We start from the raw sequence: 25,182 nt of genomic DNA, 5'->3' as shown, positions 1-25,182 counted from the left end.
GAGTTGTGCAGACTCAGGACAACTGAGCTTTGAAGGAATACACAGATTTAAAGAGGAGTCCGTAATTTGCTTTCTAATAATCATAATCTTTTCCTCAAAGAAGTTCATGAATTTATCACTGCTAAGGTGAAAGTCATCTTCTCTTGGGGAATGCTGCTTTTTAGTTAGCTTTGCGACAGTATCAAAAAGGAATTTCGGATTGTTCTTATTTTCCTCAATTAAGTTAGAAAAATAGGATGATCGAGCAGCAGTAAGGGCTCTTCGGTACTGCATGGTTCTGTCTTTCCAAGCTAGTCGGAAGACTTCCAGTTTGGTGTGGCGCCATTTCCGTTCCAATTTTCTGGAAGCTTGCTTCAGAGCTCGGGTAGTTTCTGTGTACCAGGGAGCTAGTTTCTTATGAGAAATGTTTTTCGTTTTTAGGGGTGCAACTGCATCCAGGGTATTGCACAAGGTTAAATTGAGTTCCTCAGTTAGGTGGTTAACTGATTTTTGTCCTCAGGCGTCCTTGGGTAGACAGAGGGAATCTGGAAGAACATCAAGGAATCTTTGTGTTGTCTGTGAATTTTTAGCAGGACTTTTGATGTTCCTTGGTTGGAGTCTGAGCAGATTATTTGTTGCAATTGCAAACATAATAAAATGGTGGTCCGATAGTCCAGGATTATGAGGAAAAACATTAAGATCCACAACATTTATTCCATGGGACAAAACTAGGTCCAGAGTATGACTGTGACAGTGAGTGGGTCCAGAGACATGTTGGACAAAACCCACTGAGTCGATGATGGCTCCTAAAGCCTTTTGGAGTGGGTCTGTGGACTTTTCCATGTGAATATTAAAGTCACCAAAGATTAGAATATTATCTGCTATGACTACAAGGTCCGATAGGAATTCAGGGAACTCAGTGAGGAACGCTGTATATGGCCCAGGAGGCCTGTAAACAGTAGCTATAAAAAGTGATTGAGTAGGCTGCATAGATTTCATGACTAGAAGCTCAAAAGACGAAAAAGTCATTTTTTTTGTTGGTAAATTGAAATTTGCTATCGTAAATGTTAGCAACACCTCCGCCTTTGCGGGATGCACGGGGGATATGGTCACTAGTGTAGCCAGGAGGTGAGGCCTCATTTAACACAGTAAATTCATCAGGCTTAAGCCATGTTTCAGTCAGGCCAATCACATCAAGATTATGATCAGTGATTAGTTCATTGACTATATTTGCCTTTGAAGTAAGGGATCTAACATTAAGTAGCCCTATTTTGAGATGTGAGGTATCATGAATATCTTTCAATAATGACAGGAATGGAGGTGGTCTTTATCCTAGTGAGATTGCTAAGGCGAACACCGCCATGTTTGGTTTTGCCCAACCTAGGTCGAGGCACAGACACGGTCTCAATGGTGATAGCTGAGCTGACTACACTGACTGTGCTAGTGGCAGACTCCACTATGCTGGCAGGCTGGCTAACAGCCTGCTGCCTGGCCTGCACCCTATTTCATTGTGGAGCTAGAGGAGTTAGAGCCCTGTCTATGTTGGTAGATAAGATGAGAGCACCCCTCCAGCTAGGATGGAGTCCGTCACTCCTCAGCAGGTCAGGCGTGGTCCTGTTTGTGGGTGAGTCCCAGAAAGAGGGCCAATTATCTACAAATTCCATCTTTTGGGAGGGGCAGAAAACAGTTTTCAACCAGCGATTGAGTTGTAAGACTGCTGTAGAGCTCATCACTCCCCCTAACTGGTCTAGTAAAAATAGTTTTGTCAGACCAAGAAATAAGCACAAAGCTGTCCCAGTTTATATGACGTCCCACGCTTTCCGAATTCACCATATATGGGAATATCAAATTGTAAGCATACACGGCAAATTGACAGTGTAGGATCAACGAACTGACCACAGGTAGGTTTACAGTGTCAGTTAGTCAGCGCAGACTGTCTGGTCGCGTGTGCGCATTATCACAATGACATCATGGTCTGACTCTGCAGCATTGCATCGTAGATAGGGCATGTAAACGGGTGAAAAGAAAAAGGACATGGATACAAATATATTTAATTTCTCAATAAAAAAGACTATCATAAGAATAAGGAAGCGCTGGTAATATACGCAAGTAACGCAAACGAAGACAGGACCCTCTTATTTCAGTGCATATTAAGGTATTCCACGGATAATCCATAGTTCAGCCGTGTTCGCCATGGCTAACTCATGTGGGACGGTGGAGATGGCGTCATTGGAATGTGCTGCCTCGAATCTGGGTGAGAGACTATTGAAACAATAATAGCCTACTGTTGTTGCTAGCAGGTAGATTTTCCATTGCGCATCAAAAAAGATGGCATTTGTATAGCTTCTTTTTTTTTACAGCTTCCCCTGAAAATGAACAGCATCACTCAGAAATCTGTAATGTAGGCTAAGTACATTTCTCAGCCCCCAACCATTATAAATATAATTGACCTGCATATTATATAGGTGATCATAGGAAAACAGAAGGCCTATGTCAGATAGTAATTTTAAGGTAGGTTACACTTTTAGATTGGTTAGGTCAGTATAAATGACTGTCATTTGTGTCACAGCATGTGAAGCATCACTGGAGCCTGACAGTGGGGCGCTGAGAATGGTACTGGTGGGGAAGACAGGCGCAGGGAGAAGCTCTTCTGGTAACACCATCCTAGGGAGGCAGGCATTCCGGGTGGACATCTCTTCATGTTCTGTAACTGGTCAGTGTGACAGACAGAGTGGAGCTGTGGCTGGGAGGAACCTCACTGTGGTCGACACCCCAGGGTTCTTCGACACGCGCCTCTCCCCTCAGGAGGTGACGGCTGAGGCAGGACGCTGTGTGGTGCTGTCCGCCCCTGGCCCCCACTCCTTCCTGGTGACCCTTCAGCCTGGCAGGTTCACTCAGGAGGAGCGGGATGCCCTAGAGTGGGTCAAGGCCACTTTTGGACCAGGAGCCCTCAGATACACAGTAGTACTGTTCACCTGGGGTGACCAGCTTCAGGGGAAAAGCATGGAAGACTTCCTGAAGGAGAGCCAAGAGCTCCAGGAGTTTGTGAGTAGATGTCAGGGGGGCTACCATGTCTTTAACAACAGCAACAAGATAACAGACTGCACTCAGGTCACAGAGCTCCTGGAGAAGATAGACAAGATGGTGGCGCAGAACGGAGGTGGCTGTTACACCAACCTGATGTACCATGAGGCAGAGAGAGCCATCAGAGAAGTGCAGGAAGGAATTCTGGGAGAGAGAAGGATGACTCCATTGAAGCAGGAGGAGGATGGGGTGAAGACAGGGCCAGAGCCTCAGGGACCGGAGGCAGAGAGAATGAGAAGGAGGGAAGAGGAGGAGAGGAGAAGAGAGGAAGAGGCAGCCAGAAAGAAGGCAGAGAAGTTGTTCTGGTGTGAGCTGGTGTCTGCCCTGGGGAAGGGGGCGGCAGAGGGAGCTGGAGTAACAAGCAAAGGGAAAGGGAAAGCAGTGAAAAAGGTTAAGGCGATAGAGAGGGCAGCAGCTTTGGCTACCACACCGCTGTCAATCACATCAGCTGCCAAAGTGGTGGGAGGAGCTGTGAGAGAGGGAAGTAAAGTGCTTTACAAACACCGCAAAACTCTCCTACACTGACGGGGACTTTTAATATCCACTATTATTCACTGTATGGTGCTGGGTTATCAGGTAGAAGATGAGGGTCTTAAATAACCCGTATATTTTGTTCTGTCTCTGAAGTGCTAATTAATTTCACACATTTATTTATCACTCAACTGTGTTCCCTGAAAAATCATCACAATGACTTCATAAGGCAGGCTTGCTAAAGATCCCCGATGCACTTCCTTCCATTGACAGTCATAGTTGATGAAGCTATTAATGCACTAACACACGGAGGTAAATGATCAGAAAGTTCATAAGAGTTGATAGAATACAAAATGCAGTGTAATACCACTGTAATGGAACTGTCACCATCATCCTTAGTAGAAGCCCAGCCCTGACAGTTGAGGAAGAGATTCTATTTGTCCAGGTTGTCATAGTGCCACGGGAGTAAACAGGCATTCATTATTGAATACTCAATAGAAAAGTAAGTGTGCTGTGAATTTTTGAATGGTGTGAATCAATTGTGTGTGTGTGGTTTTGAGTGGTGTGAATCACTTGTGTGTGTGTGTGGTTTTGAGTGGTGTGAATCACTTGTGTGTGTGTGGTTTTGAGTGGTGTGAATCACGTGTGTGTGTGTGTGGTTTTGAGTGGTGTGAATCACTTGTGTGTGTGTGGTTTTGAGTGGTGTGAATCACTTGTGTGTGTAGTTTTGAGTGGTGTGAATCACTTGTGTGTGTGTGTGGTTTTGAGTGGTGTGAATCACTTGTGTGTGTGTGTGGTTTTGAGTGGTGTGAATCACGTGTGTGTGTGTGGTTTTGAGTGGTGTGAATCACTTGTGTGTGTGTGTGGTTTTGAGTGGTGTGAATCACTTGTGTGTGTGTGTGGTTTTGAGTGGTGTGAATCACTTGTGTGTGTGTGTGTGGTTTTGAGTGGTGTGAATCACTTGTGTGTGTGGTTTTGAGTGGTGTGAATCACTTGTGTGTGTGGTTTTGAGTGGTGTGAATCACTTGTGTGTGTGGTTTTGAGTGGTGTGAATCACTTGTGTGTGTGGTTTTGAGTGGTGTGAATCACTTGTGTGTGTGGTTTTGAATGGTGTGGATCACTAGTGTGAGTATGCAGGAGTAAACATCCTGGTGTGATGAAACAATTTAAAGTAATCAACACGAAGAACCTGATGAACCAGTAAAGATATTAATTTTACTGACCTGATTTACAAATGAAGGTTCTTTGTGTTAAAATGTTGATCATTTACAACATGGGCACCACAGTTGTAAAAGTTTGGCACACATATACACATTTAGTTGTACCAAGATACTTAGTGTAAGTACCTTTCCATTTTGTTGAAGCATTAATCTGCCTTTGCCATTGTAATCCTCGTCCCAAAATGCTGTCAATAAATGTTGAGATATGAATGAACTCTAGTTAGTGAGAAATAACTCATCAAATACAAAATATATTTTGTTTGAACTGTGACATCACACAAATGTGTATTCGTTTTGCTTAATGAAATGCATTAATATTAAAGGAATGGAAATGACTGGTAAAATCAAAGTACAGAATACAACGTATTTAAGAAGAACCTTGGTTCAGTCAAGAAGTGGACGGATATAAGAGTTACATACATGACAGTGCGTTCTGTATGGCATCTCCATGGACTTATTTTCATAAAGGGAAGAACATAGCATAACTCTTGACAAGGATGGCAAATATCGCCCAGAGCAGCCTAAATACAAGACTCCCAATGAACTCTGCTTGGTGAAACAATGTAAGCCTTGAAGGTTGGTCACTGTTATATGTAGAAATTGTAAAAAGACAGGAAAGCAGAACAAACGTCTCACATATATACAATGTTTACACCATTCTGATGTAATAAGACATTCAAATATGCCATTTACTAGAAAAGGAAAAATAAGGCACAAACTCCATTGGACTAATTCAAGTGGGACAATATTTGCCTCCATGAAAAAAAAAGTATAATAAAAATAAAAAATCCCACAGTATTCAATTTACTCAATTCCCATTAACATTCAGTTCCACACACTCAGGCACAAAAACATAGGACAATCGTTCTTTGGTCATTTTAGTCTAGGGAAAAGCACACCAGGTACCAACAACACGACGGTTGCCCTCTGGGTACAGTATATACCCCCCAGGGTATACAGGGGGTACTGTGACACTGCAGACTGTAGTCCATTACTAAGTATTATTGGTGGGCAGAGGTGCTTTCAGTTACTGAACTGCTCAACTGTCGCGTAAAACAGCACTGACTCTCTTTAGATGGGCATGGGCAGGGACATCTTTCCACTTCCTCTGAGCACTGGAGAGGGACAAAGGCATAGAGGGAAAGGGAAATGGGATGAAATATATACTAGAAATACAATACAAAGTCAACATCCCTCCCTGGCTCATACTTACCCCTGGTAACGTAAAGGTAGAAGAAGTCACAGTAGAAAATCGTCTGCACCACACCGGACACCACAGCAATCTGGTCAAAGAAGCCCTCGGTGTGGTAGCGCCACACCCAGTTGGCCAGGTACAGGGCTCGGTAGAGACCCAGGAAGAACAGGTAGTGGGTGGTGATGGACTCTGCCTCGCCGGTCTTGGTGATCATGAAGAGCTGGGGCAAGATGGCCACTGACTCCAGGTAGATGGAGAAGGTCCACAGGATCTGTGCACCAAAGATATGCATTCAATCAAGTATGAGGTCTGACATGCTCATGTACCAACACATCAAGTATGAGGTCCAATTTGTAAGTCGCTCTGGATAAGAGCGTCTGCTAAATGACTTAAATGTAATGTAATGTCTGACATGCTCATGCACCAACACATCAAGTATGAGGTCTGACATGCTCATGCACCAACACATCAAGTATGAGTCTGACATGCTCATGCACCAACACATCAAGTATGAGGTCTGACATGCTCATGTACAAACACATCAAGTATGATGTGCTGTTAAACCATCTCCTCATGCTTAGGGTCATGTATAAAAATGCCCAGTTGGCCATTATTTTGGCAATCATGCCTAGAGGAGCTCTCAATGATTTGAGTAGAGGCTTCCCAAAGGGGGGTTTAAAGGGTGTGTGTGTCTCAGTCACCAGATTGCAACACAATTGAACACTTATGAGAGATTCTGAAGCGGCGCCTGAGAATCATTTTCCACCACCATTGACAAAACACCAAATGGAAGAAATTCTTGTGGAAGAATGGCGTCGCATTCCTCCAATAGAGTTCCAGACACTTGTAGAATCTATGCCAAGGCGCATTTAAGTAGTTCTGGCGGCTCGTGGTGGCCCAACGCCCTGTTAAGACACTTTATGTTGGTGTTTCCTTTATTTTGGCAGTTACCTGTATGTTCAGTATGTATTGAACCTGGCACATTTACCTCCAAGGGGGAAAATGCATAGTTTTCCAGGAAGGAAAGCCCAGCCACAGGCACAAGCAGGAACTCAACACGGAATGAGTCACTCTCTGAGTCGAAGGTGCTCCTGAAGCGCATGTAGATCAGGTACACAGTGGCATATGCCAAAGCCAGAAACACCACCTGAGCACACAAGAGAGCAGGAAGGAGTTTAGGTTAGAACACAAATCATTGATTGGCTGGCTTCTTTGTAGGATACTATTGTCTACCTCACCTTCATAACTGTGTTGTAGATGGAGATTACGCTCGTGAACAGGTCCAAGTATCTTGTAGTGAAGACTAATGCAAAAAGCACCTGAGACTTCCCAGAAATACCTGCAGAAACACACAACAGTCATTCATCTCACGTATGGGGCAGCAGGTAGCCTAGTGGTTAGAGCGTTGAGCCAGTAACTGAAAGGTTGCTGAAAGGTTGCTAGATGACAAGGTAAAACATCTGTCGTTCTGCCCCTGAACAAGGCAGTTAACCCACTGTTTCTAGGCCGTTAATGTAAATAAGAATTTGTTCTTAATTGACTTGCCTAGTTAAATAAAATGCAATCAAAAATATGCAACAATTTCATTTCATGACCTGGGAATGGCAAAACATCATCAATGCGGATATCTGCGGTAGAAAGCTGTAACGACCCTCCCACTCTGTCTGCCGTATTCGCTCTTTGTTCTTGTTTCCTTATTAGGATGCCGGTGGGCGGATTTGGGAGGGTCGTCAGCTACATGGGAAACACCTGGGCCCGGTATAGATTTTGTTGTGTGGTTTTTGGTTGTTTGCTTTGGCACCTTTCAATACCCTGCATTATCACATTCATGCATGCAAAACACTCACTTACACTACTGATTACACACGCCATTGTATATTGTACTTAGTTTACTTTATTTAATAAATATATGTTTTGTTACTCCTTATCTCCACGTTGTCTCCCTTTTGTTACGGGCTTTGAGCAGGTTCGCGACAAAAGCAGACCAGGGTGCGACCACCAAAGCAAATATGGTTAGACTGAACTCTTTGCCACGTAACATTCTTCTGCGTCGAAGTGGACTAGTCAAATTGATTTACTCTCTAACCACAACATATTGCAATGTAATGTAACCAATTATAACCGAGCGGCATTGTTACATTGTTGCAACAAATGAACTGTTGAGTGCTCCACGAGTGCTTACATGATGTGAGCGTTGCAGACCAGTACTAGGAGTGTGAGGTCAATTTCCCAATTGAGATGGACATATGCATTCATTTTCACTGTGTCAGCTTGCCTGGCTACCACGGACGTTAGTTTCTCCTCAGAAATGAAGTATGCCTATTTAGCGAACAAGAACAGGGAGCAGCGGGAGAATTCAGTTTGAGTCGTCAGGCAATGTGTCCCCAAGTTTGTTAAACAGATTTTAGGCCAATGAATGAGCAAGTCAATAAATCATTAACAGCAAGACTTCCCTGTAAACAACTGCATATCAAATTATCCCACAGTCAACATACCGGCACAGGATTTTGACCTCCGTATCTTCATAAATAGAATGATGATAGCAACGAGATGTGACACGTCACCGGCTAGACGGAAGATATTCATGGTGCTGTTTTGGTATTCCAAAAATAAAGAGCCGAAATATTGGTGCAAATCTGTAAGAATGAGGCCTCCAAGTAGTCTTCAGGCGAAGACAAAACAATAACGTATGTAAAATGAGACTCCCCTAAAAAAAATAACTCAAAATTTCCCAAATGTTATGTCCTCTTGTTCTTTGGAAATCACCATAAATGCTCATAAACGTTCATTATAGATATTCTGCATAGGGATTCCTCTGCAGCACTTTCCGCAAAGGGCTGGGAAAGTTGGTCAGACTAGCGGTGACGTGGCTGCCAGTTTCTGCAAAATCCGTATTGCTTCTGGCGTTCAAATTACAGCCAGACTGGGGCGTGAAAGCCTGAGCATGTCACTGAAGTGGGCTGTCACTAAGACATAGTCCGTATATGACCTTCTTCAACAGCAGATGGAGACAAATAGCAGTAAGTAAACAGATCATTTTACAGGACTATCTCTCGATATAAAACAACATTATTATGTAGTATTGGTTGTGGCCAATAACTCCATCATTATCCATCCCCATAGACTCATGATTGTAGGCCTAAATCCTTGTGAAATTCATGTTTACATCATGTACCCCGTCTGCTTCAATGAAAGTAGTTCATTCAATGAAAGTAGTTCATACTTTAAAGTGTTGGCTGCGGTTACCATTATGTTTTTGGCTTAATAGTCTTGTTCACCAGTTAAGAAGAATCCTGGCATATAGTTTAGCCTACTGTGTCCTAACTAGGGTTGCAAAGTGTCGGAAACCGGGTAAATTTCAGGAATTTTTCCCAACATTTTCCATGGGAAGTTACGCCTGGGAATTTTGCTTAAATTCATCAAAAACGTTAGCTTATAACAGTGAACCTTTTTTTGTGGGATACACAAGGCAATTCTAGGTCTTGTGGCATATTTTGGTTAAACTATCCCCAATTCAATGGAATTGCAACCCTCTGCATGCACAGTGCATTATTCCATCACATGCACAGTGTATTCTTCCATCACATGCACAGTGCATTCTTCCATCACATGTACAGTTGATTCTCAAGATCTTGCACACTAATGAGATGCTATTGAGCCCAGTTGTGCCCAGTTTTAATCTAACTGATTTTCTAAGCTTTACAGGAAAATGCCAGGGGCACTATCTGATGTGTGGAGACATTTCACTGTAGCTAATGTAGAAGGGAAAGTTGTGTACATTTGCAAACACTGTGCCAAATCATATGTGAAGAATGCAACAAAGATGCAGAATCATCTGTCAATGTGCATAAAGTTCCCTCAGCGCTCACAACAAGCAAGCTGACAAAAGTCCCTCTACTTCTATTCGAGGTGAAAATTGTGAATCAGACACCTTATCGATAGCAACAGCTCATGGTCCTCCTGGAATCCAAAGTTTTTTTGACTCAATGGAGGAACGTGTCAGAGAAATGCTGATGAATGTTCGAGCTGTGTACACAACTGGTTCACCTCTGATGCTCACAGGCCCCTCCAACCAGGTGATGCTACACCCCTCCAACCAGGTGATGCTACACCCCTCCAACCAGGTGATGCTACACCCCTCCAACCAGGTGATGCTACACCCCTCCAACCAGGTGATGCTACACCCCTCCAACCAGGTGATGCTACACCCCTCCAACCAGGTGATGCTACACCCCTCCAACCAGGTGATGCTACACCCCTCCAACCAGGTGATGCTACACCCCTCCAACCAGGTGATGCTACACCCTCCAACCAGGTGATGCTACACCCCTCCAACCAGGTGATGCTACACCCCTCCAACCAGGTGATGCTACACCCCTCCAACCAGGTGATGCTACACCCCTCCAACCAGGTGATGCTACACCCCTCCAACCAGGTGATGCTACACCCTCCAACCAGGTGATGCTACACCCCTCCAACCAGGTGATGCTACACCCCTCCAACCAGGTGATGCTACACCCCTCCAACCAGGTGATGCTACACCCCTCCAACCAGGTGATGCTACACCCCTCCAACCAGGTGATGCTACACCCCTCCAACCAGGTGATGCTACACCCCTCCAACCAGGTGATGCTACACCCTCCAACCAGGTGATGCTACACCCCTCCAACCAGGTGATGCTACACCCCTCCAACCAGGTGATGCTACACCCCTCCAACCAGGTGATGCTACACCCCTCCAACCAGGTGATGCTACACCCCTCCAACCAGGTGATGCTACACCCTCCAACCAGGTGATGCTACACCCTCCAACCAGGTGATGCTACACCCCTCCAACCAGGTGATGCTACACCCCTCCAACCAGGTGATGCTACACCCCTCCAACCAGGTGATGCTACACCCCTCCAACCAGGTGATGCTACACCCCTCCAACCAGGTGATGCTACACCCCTCCAACCAGGTGATGCTACACCCCTCCAACCAGGTGATGCTACACCCCTCCAACCAGGTGATGCTACACCCCTCCAACCAGGTGATGCTACACCACTCCAACCAGGTGATGCTACACCACTCCAACCAGGTGATGCTACACCACTCCAACCAGGTGATGCTACACCCCTCCAACCAGGTGATGCTACACCCCTCCAACCAGGTGATGCTACACCACTCCAACCAGGTGATGCTACACCCCTCCAACCAGGTGATGCTACACCCCTCCAACCAGGTGATGCTACACCCCTCCAACCAGGTGATGCTACACCCCTCCAACCAGGTGATGCTACACCCCTCCAACCAGGTGATGCTACACCCCTCCAACCAGGTGATGCTACACCCCTCCAACCAGGTGATGCTACACCCCTCCAACCAGGTGATGCTACACCCCTCCAACCAGGTGATGCTACACCCCTCCAACCAGGTGATGCTACACCCCTCCAACCAGGTGATGATACACCCCTCCAACCAGGTGATGCTACACCCCTCCAACCAGGTGATGCTACACCCCTCCAACCAGGTGATGCTACACCCCTCCAACCAGGTGATGCTACACCCCTCCAACCAGGTGATGCTACACCCCTCCAACCAGGTGATGATACACCCCTCCAACCAGGTGATGCTACACCCCTCCAACCAGGTGATGCTACACCCCTCCAACCAGGTGATGATACACCCCTCCAACCAGGTGATGCTACACCCCTCCAACCAGGTGATGATACACCCCTCCAACCAGGTGATGCTACACCCCTCCAACCAGGTGATGCTACACCCCTCCAACCAGGTGATGATACACCCCTCCAACCAGGTGATGCTACACCCTCCAACCAGGTGATGCTACACCCCTCCAACCAGGTGATGATACACCCCTCCAACCAGGTGATGATACACCCCTCCAACCAGGTGATGCTACACCCCTCCAACCAGGTGATGCTACACCCCTCCAACCAGGTGATGCACCCCTCCAACCAGGTGATGCTACACCCCTCCAACCAGGTGATGATACACCCCTCCAACCAGGTGATGATACACCCCTCCAACCAGGTGATGCTACACCCCTCCAACCAGGTGATGATACACCCCTCCAACCAGGTGATGATACACCCCTCCAACCAGGTGATGCTACACCCCTCCAACCAGGTGATGCTACACCCCTCCAATCAGACATGCTTTATCTACTCATTTGCAGGATGCAGAGTTCAACAGAGTTCAAGTGAAGGTCAAGCAAATCAAAGATAAAGCAGACTGTATTGCAATCATCTCTGATGGGTGGTTGAATGTTTTTGGGCAAGGAATAATTAACTACATCATCTCCACCCCTCAACCAGTATTCTACAGGAGCACAGACACAAGGGACAAGAGACACACCAGTTTCTACATTGCAGATGAGCTGAAGGCAGTCATCAATGACCTTAGACAACAGAAGGTATTTGCACTGGTGACAGACAATGCTGCGAACATGAAGGCTGCTTGTTCTAAAGTGGAGGAGTCCTACCCTCACATCACACCCATTGCCCGTGCTGCTCATGCATTGAATCTGTTCCTCAAGGACATCATGGCACTGAAAACAATGGATACACTCTACAAGAGAGCCAAGGAAATGGTTAGGTATGTGAAGAGTCATCAAGTTATAGCAGCAATCTACCTCACCAAGCGAAGTGAAAAGAATAAGAGCACCACATTGAAGCTACCGAGCAACACCCGTTGGGGTGGTGTTGTCATCATGTTTGATAGTCTCCTGGAGGGGAAGGAGTCTCCAAGAAATGTCCATATCACAGTCTGCCGATACGGACAGCCCCATCAAGAGGATCCTCCAGGATGATGTATTTTGGGAGAGAGTGGTAAGCAGTCTGAAACTCCTGAAACCTATAGCAGTAGCCATTGCACGGATTGAGGGAGACAATGGCATCCTGTCTGATGTTCAGACTCTGCTTGCAGATGTATGAGAAGAAATCCGTATTGCCCTGCCCACTTCACTGTTTCTCCAAGCAGAGGAAACTGCAGTTCTGAAATACATCAAAAAGTGTGAAGACTTCTGCCAGAAGCCCATACATGCTGCAGCGTACATGTTGGACCACAAATATGCTGGCAAGAGCATCCTGTCTGGTGCAGAGATCAACAAGGCCTATGGTGTCATCACTACCCTGTCTCGCCACTTTGGCCTGGATGAGGGCAATGTTCTTAACAGTCTGGTGAAGTACACTTCCAAGCAAGGGCTTTGGGATGGAGATGCAATATGGCAGTCGTGCCAACATATCTCATCAGCCACCTGGTGGAAGGGACTTTGTGGATCTGAGGCGCTTTCCCCTGTTGCCTCCATTATCCTCCAAATCCCACCAACATCAGCCGTCTCAGAGCGCAACTGGTCCTTGTTTGGGAACACACACACCAAAGCACGCAACAGGCTGACCAATACAAGGGTTGAAAAATTGATGGCCATCTGGGCAAATTTGAGGCTTTTTGAGCCTAACTATGAGCCATCCTCAACAGGGTTGGAAAGTAACAGTGAAGATGAGGCCTCAGAGTCTGATGTTCAAGAGGTGGACATTGAGGAGGTCCAGGGAGAAGACATGGAAGCCTGAGAGGAAGACAACCAAAGCTTTAGTTTCTAGACTCTCAATGTTGAAAACATTTTTGGGAGATGCGATGGATCATTGGGGATCCTTCAATATTCCCTTTCTTTTGTTGTTCAGTGAAACCATCCCATGTGCAGTGTCAACTCATTTAATTAAAGTTCAATTCATAACAATATCTTTTCTTCTATTGGAAGGATTTAATCATTAGCAATTATGTCTACTTATGATAAGGTGAAAGGTTTATGTTTCTGTCTCCATATGATATGGTAAATATATCCAATGCAAAAAACATCTACATTTAAATGGTATCAATATTAATTAGCATATATTTCCGTTAATTTCCAGACATTCCTGTTGATTCCTGTTAATTCCCACGGAAGTTTCCACCTCTGAATATTTCCCAAAATGTGCAACCCTAGTCCTAACCCATGCCACATACACTAAAAGTATGTGGACACCTCTTCCAATAAGTGGATTCAGCTATTTCAGCTACAGATCTAATCACATTTTTGGATTCGGCTATGTCAGCTACACCCGTTGCTGACAGGTGTATAAAGTCAAGCACACAACCATGCAAAGTCCATTAACAGATATTGGCAGTAGAATGGCCTTACTGAATGACTTTCAACGTGGCACCATCATAGGAAGCCACCATTCCAACAAGTCAGTTTGTTAAATGTCTTCCCTGCTAGAGCTGCCCTGGTCAACTGTAAGTGCTGTTATTGTGAAGTGGAAACGTCTAGGAGCAGAACGGGACCGCCAAGTGCTGAATCACGTAGTATGTAAAAACTGTCCGTCCTCGCATGCAATACTCACTACCGAGTTCCAAACTAGGAGCTCAATGAAATGGCTTTCCATGGTCAAACAGCCGCACACAAGCCTAATATTATCACAGCAATGCAGAACGTCGGCTGGAGTGGTGTAAAGCTCAGCGCCATTGGACTCTGGAGCAATGGATGGAGCATGGAGTGATGAATCACACTTCACTATCTGGCAGTCCGACGGACAAATCTGGGTTTGGCGGATGCCAGGAGAACGCTACCTGCCTCAATGCATAGTGACAACTGTAATGTTTGGTGGAGGAGGAATAATGGTCTGGGGCTGTTCTTCATGGTTCAGGCTAGTCCTCTAAGTTCCAGTGAAGGGAAATAATAATGCTACAGCATACAGTGACATTCTAGATGTTTCTGTGCTTCAAACTTTGTGGCAACAACCTTTCCTGTTTCAGCACAACTAAGCTTCCATGCATAAAGTGAGGTCCATACGGAAATGGTTTGTCATGAACGGTGTGGACGAACTTGACTGGCCTGCACAGAGCCCTGATCTCAACCCCATGGGGTTGAATTGAAACGCCGACTGCGAGCCAGGCCTAATCATCCAACATCAGTGCCCGACCTCACTAATGCTCTTGTGGCTGAATGAAAGCAAGTCCCCGCAGCAATGTTCCAACATCTAGTGGAAAGCCTTCCCAGAAGAGTGGAGGCTGTTATAGCAGCAAAACGGGGAACAACTCCATATTAATGCCCATGATTTTGCAATGAGATGTTCGACAAGCAGGTGTCCACATACTTTTGGCTATGTAGTGTACTTTGTCTTGCATTTTTTAAACTTTTTTTGTTATATTTCTATACAAAACACACAGTTTGCACAGAGTCCTGACAATGTTTCACCTTTTCTTTTGAGCTTCCAACTGTTTATGACACATAATGACAAGTGAGAGCTCATCATTTTGTTTCCATGTTTTGTGTAGTGCTTTGAACTACTCACTATCTCCACCTCCCTGGTTCAACTCTTCATCCCTCTATATTTATCTCCTCCACCTCCCTGCCTACCCTACAATCCTCTTAAATATCTGAATCATCGTCAAAACTAATCACCACCCTCTTCTTGCATGGCACCCCTCACCCTCCCTTCCTGGTCCCCTGTGCCTAAATTATTGTTCCTGTGTCCAGCAGTGTGATCATAATCCACTCCCTCTGTCTCTCCGTCTGTCGCAAGTCATTTCCCTCCATCGTTCCCCTGTACCGAGTGGAAAAACTTTTCCTGAGGATCTCAGTGCTAAGTCCTGAAGTAATAGCAGAGCAAAAACATGTCTGTCCGTTTCAAAGGGACAATTGTGAGTGTATAGTTAGTTGTGTGTTCTCGGGTCTATATTGTCATATAGGCAGTATTCTTCAATGACATTACTTATTTGCCAAATATGTTGCTCTGGTATTACTGAGTTATTACCTCATTATGTTTGTTGTAAAGATAGACATTGAGCATACAGTATATAACCTGTTCATAAACAACAGTCCTATTACAAGTATGAAGGGATCAACATTAGAGATAATATAAAGGTATATGAAGGGATCAACATCAGAGATAATATAAAGGTATATGAAAAGATCAACGTTAGATATAATATAAAGGTATATGAAACATTAGAGATAATATGAAGGGATCAACATTAGAGATAATATAAAAGTATATGAAAAGATCAACATTAGAGATAATATAAAGGTATATGAAACATTAGAGATAATATGAAGGGATCAACATTAGAGATAATATGAAGGGATCAACATTAGAGATAATATGAAGGGATCAACATTAGAGATAATATAAAAGTATATGAAAAGATCAACATTAGAGATAATATAAAGGTATATCTAATGCTAATCTAAAAAAAAAGGAAAACCACTTTAAATTGATTTAGATGTGACTTTTTTCACCATTATACACCTGTCATTGTCTCTGGCTGCCAGGAGGACAGCATAAAGGGTCAGACAGACAGGCTACAGTAGAAGTAGAAGATGACCACAAGATGACTCCTCTGTGTGTGTATTATTAGCCAGTAATCAGCCCTGGGTGTCAGATTAGTCCCCATAACCTTTTGATAGGCACACCTTCCTTCATTACAGTGTACAGGTCAGCTGAGTCAGTGGCCAGCTACATGTAATGAAGAATATTTTGTATCTGGATTTCATTAACACACCTCAAATGCTCATACTATAGTACCTTTTCTCCAAGCTCTTTTCGCCCCGCAACATCCATTCTCCATCTACCCTCAGCCACTCGTCAGTCTGTTCTTGGTACCTATCTCAGTCCACCCCCTCACTACTCTTCTATGAGCCTGTCATATGGACAGATATACTCCCACCTTCCTATTGAGGAGGAGAGCGCATTGAAAAGAAGCCCCCTCTGCTCTGTAATTTAGGAGCAGAGAAAAGGGAGAGCGAAGATTGTAAAAGGAAATGGTTTCCATAGAAACAATTGTGCTCCATCCATACCCAAGATCAGGAATACTGCACTGGCATACGTTTCTGGTTTGTTTCCATTTAGGTTAATTATCTGCAATTTATTTTCAATATAACAGCAAAAACATGTCAAGTTATGATGAGAGTTCAGTGCAACTTCAGATTTCACACGGACCATTAGGTCACATCTACGGATGAAGGTCAGACAAATCCCATATACACTGTTCTCATAAATATCTCTTCTCATAAATAAGGTGCGAAATCAAGAGAAAAAGAGAACAACTTTACAATCCTACACTTTATAAAGTGTCCTATTATGTAAAGGACTGAAGATTACCACACCAAGTGCACTAGGTCTGGCAGAGTGCCTTGGGGGAGTGTATGACTGTGGTTGGAGACTAACATGCATTGACAGTGAGACTGACTGCACTGGCAGAGATAGTGGGCTGGAAACCAGCCTGAGAGCCACTGTGAGTGGGTAAAGATTTCAAGGAACGGAAATGATGGTTCATTCTATACAGAGTTCATTACGCAAAATTCAGTCCAAGTGACTTGGTAGTGTATTAACAAGGTTATAACAACTTTGATACCGATTCTTGCAACTACTTCATGTTCATCTCACCACAATTATTCCAATGAGACATAGATTTGAGATGCAGTCAACCAGTAAAATGAGAAGGGGGCGCATCATTTAACGCCTACACATATACATAAAGACGTGAGGGAGACATAATCAAACTGACAAGCACCCCCTCGAACCCACACACTTTGCACGGAGTAAATTGGCACAGCATTTGGAGACTCCAGTGCACGAGTCTGTGGAGGAGAGCGAGCACTGACCGGATTACAGGAGACAGTTAGAAGGCAGCAGAGGACAACAAAGGATTCAAAAACAAAAGGGGAAAAAAACTATAAAGATATGCAAAAATGTGTGATTAATGTTAAAGGAATAAGAGAGTGGAAACAGAACAGGATAGGACTATTGCCGAAAGGCAAGGCGTACAACAGAGACTCCTGGGGTTACACATCCTTCCTTCCAAAGAGTGCGTGGACTATTCAGAATTGAGGTTTCAATTCAGAAGTGGATCTAAACAACAAGCAAGCTGCACAACAGAATAACTTGTTGTCTTTAAGGTGAGTAAACCTGGCCTAATTGATCAATTATCCTAAATCATAACCTAAAATGCGTAAAGGTCCCCAGTGTCCAATACACATTAGAATGTCAAGACCTTTGTGGTGGGAAACAGGACTCACAGACTTCACCAAGTGAAAATGCATTTCCATTCATTTTCACAGTCTTTAAAATGCATTACCATTCATTTTCACAGTCTTTAAAATGCATTACCATTCATTTTCACAGTCTTTAAAATGCATTACCATTCATTTTCACAGTCTTTAAAATGCATTACCATTCATTTTCACAGTCTTTAAAATGCATTACCATTCATTTTCACAGTCTTTAAAATGCATTACCATTCATTTTCACAGTCTTTAAAAATGTACTTTCAAAAAGACGATCCACAAATAATGAAGGCTTGTTCTGAAACCAGTGAGAATCAAATGCCTCTTCTATTTCATGGTTCCTGGAACAGCTGTCCGGTCTCACCTGGGTATGCTACTATTGGTAAGATGCGTAACCTTGGTTTAACTGAGATTTTTTTTTAAACGGGTTAATAATGACCAAGGATACATTTAAACTGGTCAGAGCAACACTTGAATTTATAATAGTGAACTTGGTTATTTGGATATCTCCTACTAAGTATTTGACAATAATATCTGCTCAAGACATTTGCATGAGACACTTATACACTACCATTCCCCATTAAAGTGTGTCCTTCCATCAATCTAGTGCTCAATGAGGCACTGCGTCACCCAGTCCATGATCATACATGGCAAGGAAACTGCTGTGTAGGGATATAGAGCAAACAGCTGCTTTATTATACAGTTGAATCTTATTTCATCTCTAGGGCATCCAGGAATCAGTCATAGTCACCTGCTGTTATGACAGTAAGACCTGCTCCTCTCTAGGCTCATTTAGTCTGTGTTCGAGGTCATCGTAATGTTTTGTTCACAAACTGAGAGTGAATTAACCCAGGGTTTACAGACCCATTCACAATAATGGATGACATCCCAAATGTCAAAGTTACAGTAAATGTGTACAGAGGAAAATGTCGATAAAGGATGGATCTGTGGAGTAGCCTGCAGCACACCAGAGCAATAAACAGGAGAGGGGGACAGGGAGGGATATATAAATAAACACAGGGAGCAGAAGCTCGTGAAAATTAGAGGAAAGTTGATGTTGTAATGAAACGGATAATCCTACAGTTAACTCTGTGTGGCCAGGCGATCCTTACTGGTAAAACCTACTTGTGATTCTGCATCTGTGTTCTAAAAACTGGGATTTAGCAAACGATGAAACAAGTTATTATCTTTTTCCAAGTACAAAGCCAACACCACCTTATGTTTCCCATATAATTAGAATTGTCAGCACGTTTCTAAAACAACATATATACAGGTTAAAATAATAGTACAATAGACGTAGTAATAAAATGAACCAAGCAGAGAATTCATCCCATTTAGCTGCAAAAATAATGACTTTGATCTACTTTGCCCTTCATTATGTAACACTTTCCTTGTTTAAACACACAGCCCTCATTTGAAGCCATGCATGCAATGGTTGAGCTGACTGGGGTTGATCAATCACTACTTAGTAGGGGGCTGTTGTTGACTGACCCTAATTAGGGTACTCTACCCTAGCTGTAAACAGACAGAGAAGGTTCCAGATCGTTCAACATGATTGACACGCAGGGAGACAGGAATTGATCTGTTACAAATGAAGGGTGATGGGAATTCCTAGGCTGTCAGATGTCATTTGGTCATGTTTCTTTGACACAGTGGCTCATAGAAGAAGAAAAAAATGTTTTCATTTGTTCCACTTGTTGAGCTGTTAAAATTATATCAGTAAACCTTCTTAGTGAAATATTTGAGCCCAGAGTGGATTGATCAACTGAATTTCTGGCTTGTTCGTGGAACTGACAAGATTAAAATAGTTTGTTATGATCTTAATCTAATTTGACCAAACAAAGTTTTGCATCTGAATGGATTCAGGAAATGTACCAAAGCCAGAGAAAATAAAGGTCAACATAGACAAACTCATTCCCTCTGCACCGCCAACATTAAGTACTGCTGTAACAGACTCTTATTAGCCACTTCATGTTTTATAATTCAGTTATACAATCCCAAACCCTGCGTCTGGTTTTAGAATAGCATGTTTTATTTTCACTTAGGATGGGGTATGGGCTTTAACTGTAGCGTTTGAGAAAACAAGAAACTTGTGGTTAGGTCCACCTTTATTCTTCTCTTGTTTTATTAGTTTCCTTGTGGGCCTACATCCCATTGGTTTCTCATCAACAAATACAACAACAAAAAATCATAATGACAACAAGAAACACATTGCAACCGAACCCTACCCATTTTGAACAGCCATCGATAGGCTCATAGGCATACTGTTCCTTTTTATACATCTCAGAGAGGACTGCTTGAGCCCAGCTTGTGTATTATCTTCCTATGTGTTTGAGATATGTCTTGATGTGCAGTAAGGATCCATATTCCAAATGGTATGTAATCCTGCTCCGGTGATTAACCTGGGACAAGTATGACGTGGTTTAGGAGATGTCCTGTTGGCGTCGTCATCCTTCCACAACACTGTCCGCCACCAGCACCGTCTCCCTCCGTTTCTTCTCTCTCTGTAAGGGATTAGTGTGAAATCTGAACCAGGTCACTCTACTTAGATCTGCCTTTCATATCACTTCTTTGAGACGAGAGATTAGGAGACTATTCATCTGTAATTTAAGAGATTATGGGTTAAGAATGGCCTTGCCAGACAAGTACACATAAAGATACAGTGAGGGAAGCATCCCCTCCCCAGCCAACACACACACACACACACACACACACACACACACACACACACACACACACACACACACACACACACACACACACACACACACACACACACACACACACCTCCTGCTCAAGTGGGATTAAGTATCTGTCAGTGATGTGTAGCAAAGATTCTTATTCAGGCCTTCTCTTCCCACAGTTCAGTCTTTCTATGCACTCATCATCTCCCTACACTGTGATGATGAGTGACTGTTAGATGTAATTCTGTTAAACCTCTGTGAATCAGTTTAAGATGTGTTCTGTTTACTCTTGAATCTTCCCCTCTCCGTGACTCATCCTGAAGAGCTCTTACTAGCCCCCTCCACCATGTCTCTAGTGGTTTTACCGATACGCTCCATCCCCCTCGCTTCACCACACAGTCACCCTCCAACCAAAAAGTGATCAGCATCATGATTACTCCGGCATTGACATATTTAATCTTCAGTGTAATCATGTCCTCAGTTGATGTTGTCCTCCTGAACCAGAAGTACCTGTGGGAGAAGTGTGAAAAACATTGATAACGATCCTAACGATGTCACCGTATTGTAAATTCCGTCAAAGAGAGAGAAAAAGATATACAGTGGGGCAAAAAAGTATTTAGTCAGCCACCAATTGTGCATGTTCTCCCACCAGAAAATCACATTGTAGGATTTTTAATGAATTTATTTGCAAATAATGGTGGAAAATAAGTATTCGGTCAATTTATTTATTTTACCTTTATTTAACCAGGCAAGTCAGTTAAGAACAAATTCTTATTTTCAATGACGGCCTGGGAACAGTGGGTTAAGTGCCTGTTCAGGGGCAGAACGACAGATTTGTACCTTGTCAGCTCAGGGGTTTGAACTCACAACCTTCCAGTTACCAGTCCAATGCTCTAACCACTAGGCTACCCTGCCGCCCAATAACAAAAGTTTATCTCAATACTTTGTTATATACCCTTTATTGGCAATGACAGAGGTCAAGCGTTTTCTGTAAGTCTTCACAAGGTTTTCACACACTGTTGCTGGTATTTTGGCCCATTCCTCCATGCAGATCATCTCTAGAGCAGTGATGTTTGGGGCTGTTGCTGGGCAACACAGACTTTCAAGATTTTCTATGGGGTTGAGATCTGGAGACTGTCTAGGCCACTCCAGGACCTTGAAATGCTTCTTACGAAGCCACTTCTTCATTGCCCGGGCAGTGTGTTTGGGATCATTGTCATGCTGAAAGACCCAGCCACGTTTCATCTTCAATGCCCTTGCTGATGGAAGGAGGTTTTCACTCAAAATCTCACGATACATGGCCCCATTCATTCGTCCTGGTCCCTTTGCAGAAAAACAGCCCCAAAGCATGATGTTTCCACCCCTATGCTTCACAGTAGGTATGGTGTTCTTTGGATGCAACTCAGCATTCTTTGTCCTCCAAACACAATGAGTTTAGTTTTTACCAAAAAGTTATATTTTGGTTTCATCTGATCATATGTGTCACGTTCTGACCTTTATTTCCTTTGTTTTGTCGTTATTTAGTATGGTCAGGGCGTGCGTTGGGGTGGGCAGTCTATGTTTGTTTTTCTATGATTTTGGGATTTCTATGGTTCTCAATCAGAGGCTACTTAGGTAGCCTGGGTTTCACTGTTTGTTTGTGGTTGGGTGTCTATGTTAGTTGCTTGTGTCAGCACAGTTCTCATTATAGCTTCACGGTCGTTATTCGTTTATTGTTTTGTGTAGTTTGTATTCAGTGTTCAGTGCTTTCTTTAATTAAAAAATCATCATGAACACATACCACGCTGCATTTTGGTCCGCTCCTTACGACAATCGTGACAATATGACAGTCTCCCAATCTTCTTCTGGATCATCCAAATGCTCTCTAGCAAACTTCAGACGGGCCTGGACATGTACTGGCTTAAGCAGGGGGACACGTCTGGCACTGCAGGATTTGAGTCCCTGGCGCCGTAGTGTGTTACTGATGGTAGGCTTTGTTACTTTGGTCCCAGCTCTCTGCAGGTCATTCACTAGGTCCCCCCGTGTGGTTCTGGGATTTTTGCTCACCGTTCTTGTGATCATTTTGACTCCACGGGGTGAGATCTTGCGTGGAGCCCCAGATCGAGGGAGATTATCATTGGTCTTGTATGTCTTCCATTTCCTAATAATTGCTCCCACAGTTGATTTCTTCAAACCAAGCTGCTTACCTATTGCAGGTTCAGTCTTCCGAGCCTGGTGCAGGTCTACAATTTTGTTTCTGGTGTCCTTTGACAGCTCTTTGGTCTTGGCCATAGTGGAGTTTGGAGTGTGACTGTTTGAGGTTGTGGACAGGTGTCTTTTATACTGATAACAAGTTCAAACAGGTGCCATTAATACAGGTAACGAGTGGAGGACAGAGGAGCCTCTTAAAGAATAAGTTACAGGTCTGAGAGCCAGAAATCTGGCTTGTTTTGTAGGTGACCAAATACTTATTTTCCACCATAATTTGCAAATAAATTCATTAAAAATCCTACAAAGTGATTTTCTGGATTTTTTTTCTCATTTTGTCTGTCATAGTTGAAGTGTACCTATGATGAAAATTACAGGCCTCTCTCATCTTAAGTGGGAGAACTTGCACAATTGGTGGCTGACTAAACACTTTTTTGCCCCACTGTATATGTATGTCAATGTTCTTGCAGACAATTAATTCCATTGGCAACCATGTTTGGCTTTGTGGACTGTCACAGACATCCTCACGTCTGGCGGTTGATCTGTCAGGAAAACTGGCCCTGTCGTGTAAAGGTCCCAAATGATGAAGCTTCACAATGACACACAACCTTTGTATGTTTTCACAAAATAAAGCTACAACTACTACCTCGATCTTGGATTTCTAAGTGTTTTGTATCGTCGGTAAAATCATGCAAGGATTATGAGAGGGATTTCTTTTACATAGATATGTAATGACAGAAACAACCCTGAGTGGTTTTCTAATATTACGTGACATTTATCAATAAAAGAAACGTACGCTCACCATGTTGCACCTTGGTCCGGTCATTTCCACGAAGACAGCGATCGTGACAAACAGACACATCTCAACATCAACTGTTCAGAGGAGACTGTGTGAATCAGGCCTTCATGGTTGAATTGCTGCAAAGAAACCACTACTAAAGGACACCAATAATAATAAAAGACTTGATTGGGCCAAGAAACACAAGTAATGGACATTAGACAGGTGAAAATCTGTTCTTTGGTCTGATTTGTCCAAATTTGAGATTATTGGTTCTAACCGCTGTGTCTTTGTGAGATGCAGAGTAGGTGAACGGATTATCTCTGCATGTATGGTTCCCACCGTGAAGCATGGAGGAGGAGGTGTGGTGGTGCTTTGCTGGTGACACTGTCAGTGATTTATTTAGAATTCAAGGCACACTTAACCAGCATGGCTACCACAGCATTCTGCAGCAATATGCCATCCCATCTGGTTTGCGCTTAGTGGGACTATCATTTGTTTTTCAACAGGACATTGACCCAAAACACCTCCAGGCTGTGTAAGGGCTATTTGACCAAGAAGGAGAGTGATGGAGTGCTGCATCAGACCTGGCCTCCATAATCACTCGACCTCAACCCAATTGAGATGGTTTGGGATGAGTTGGAACGCAGACTGAAGGAAAAGCAGTCAACAAGTGCTCAGCATATGTGGGAACACATTCAAGACTGTTGGAAAAGCATTCCAGGTGAAGCTGGTTGAGAGAATGCCAAGAGTGTGCAAAGCTGTCAGCGAGGCAAATGGTGGCTACTTTGAAGAATCTAAAATCTAAAATATATTTTGGGTCAACACTTTTTTGGTTCCTACATGATTCCATATGTGTTATTTCATAGTTTTGATGTCTTCTCTGTTATTCTACAATGTAGAAAATAGTAAAAATAAAGAAAACCCCTTGAATGAGTAGGTGTGTCCAAACTTTTGACTGGTACTGTATGTTTGTAACCCAAAAACCAGGTCACATCAAATCATTGTTCTCTCAATAAAATATGCTCACACTAAATCAGTTATGAATGTTGAGAGATAGTTATCCAAATCTGTGCAAAATGATATGGTGATGCACAGGTACAGATGTAGGATCATAATTTGATCATTAATGTTTTGGCTGAGAATTTTCCTGTGAAGCAGGAAATGTAGATGAGCTTTGTGATTTCATACATTCACTGAAAACCTGCAGTTATATTAACAGTACTACACTTTTCATGTCGTCTCATTTTAATAGCCTAACCACCAATCAAGTAACATTATGGACTAAATGTTTGAATCATTTTGCTGCGACTATATAGGTCAAATTAAGATCCTACACCTGTACTGTGTCGGAATCTTGGCAAAATGTAAAATCTTTCTCCCTGTAGTGGTCTTCACCGGTGGATGCCGTCCATGCACACATTGACAGTTGCCATGCCGATACCAAATCTTTCACAGTAGACTACTTGCCAGGGCGGAGTCCAGCCTCCCACCTCACTTATAGACCTACTGACCACCTGATGATCACTGGTGCCA

General features: G+C 43.5%; 2 protein-coding genes across 2 annotated transcripts; one reads left to right on the top strand and one right to left on the bottom strand.

The window, feature by feature from the left end:
- Positions 1 to 1,957: 1,957 nt before the first annotated feature.
- On the top strand, positions 1,958 to 4,724 carry LOC135554225 (GTPase IMAP family member 7-like). Its single transcript, XM_064986387.1, has 2 exons — positions 1,958 to 2,233; positions 2,549 to 4,724. Exons 1-2 carry the CDS (start codon positions 2,173 to 2,175, stop codon positions 3,586 to 3,588), a joined length of 1,101 nt encoding a protein of 366 aa, XP_064842459.1. The 5' UTR covers positions 1,958 to 2,172; the 3' UTR covers positions 3,589 to 4,724.
- A 5-nt stretch (positions 4,725 to 4,729) lies between these two features.
- On the bottom strand, positions 4,730 to 9,217 carry LOC135554227 (ER lumen protein-retaining receptor 3). Its single transcript, XM_064986389.1, has 5 exons — positions 8,445 to 9,217; positions 7,188 to 7,288; positions 6,938 to 7,096; positions 5,968 to 6,220; positions 4,730 to 5,869 (listed from the first exon to the last, which is right to left on the bottom strand). Exons 1-5 carry the CDS (start codon positions 8,533 to 8,535, stop codon positions 5,826 to 5,828), a joined length of 648 nt encoding a protein of 215 aa, XP_064842461.1. The 5' UTR covers positions 8,536 to 9,217; the 3' UTR covers positions 4,730 to 5,825.
- Between the last annotated feature and the right edge of the window lie 15,965 nt (positions 9,218 to 25,182).

Source organism: Oncorhynchus masou, chromosome 14, assembly GCF_036934945.1.
Source record: "Oncorhynchus masou masou isolate Uvic2021 chromosome 14, UVic_Omas_1.1, whole genome shotgun sequence".
Taxonomy (NCBI): domain Eukaryota; kingdom Metazoa; phylum Chordata; class Actinopteri; order Salmoniformes; family Salmonidae; genus Oncorhynchus; species Oncorhynchus masou.
The sequence above is the reverse complement of the archived record's forward strand: the minus strand, read 5'-3'. Positions and strand labels throughout refer to the sequence as shown.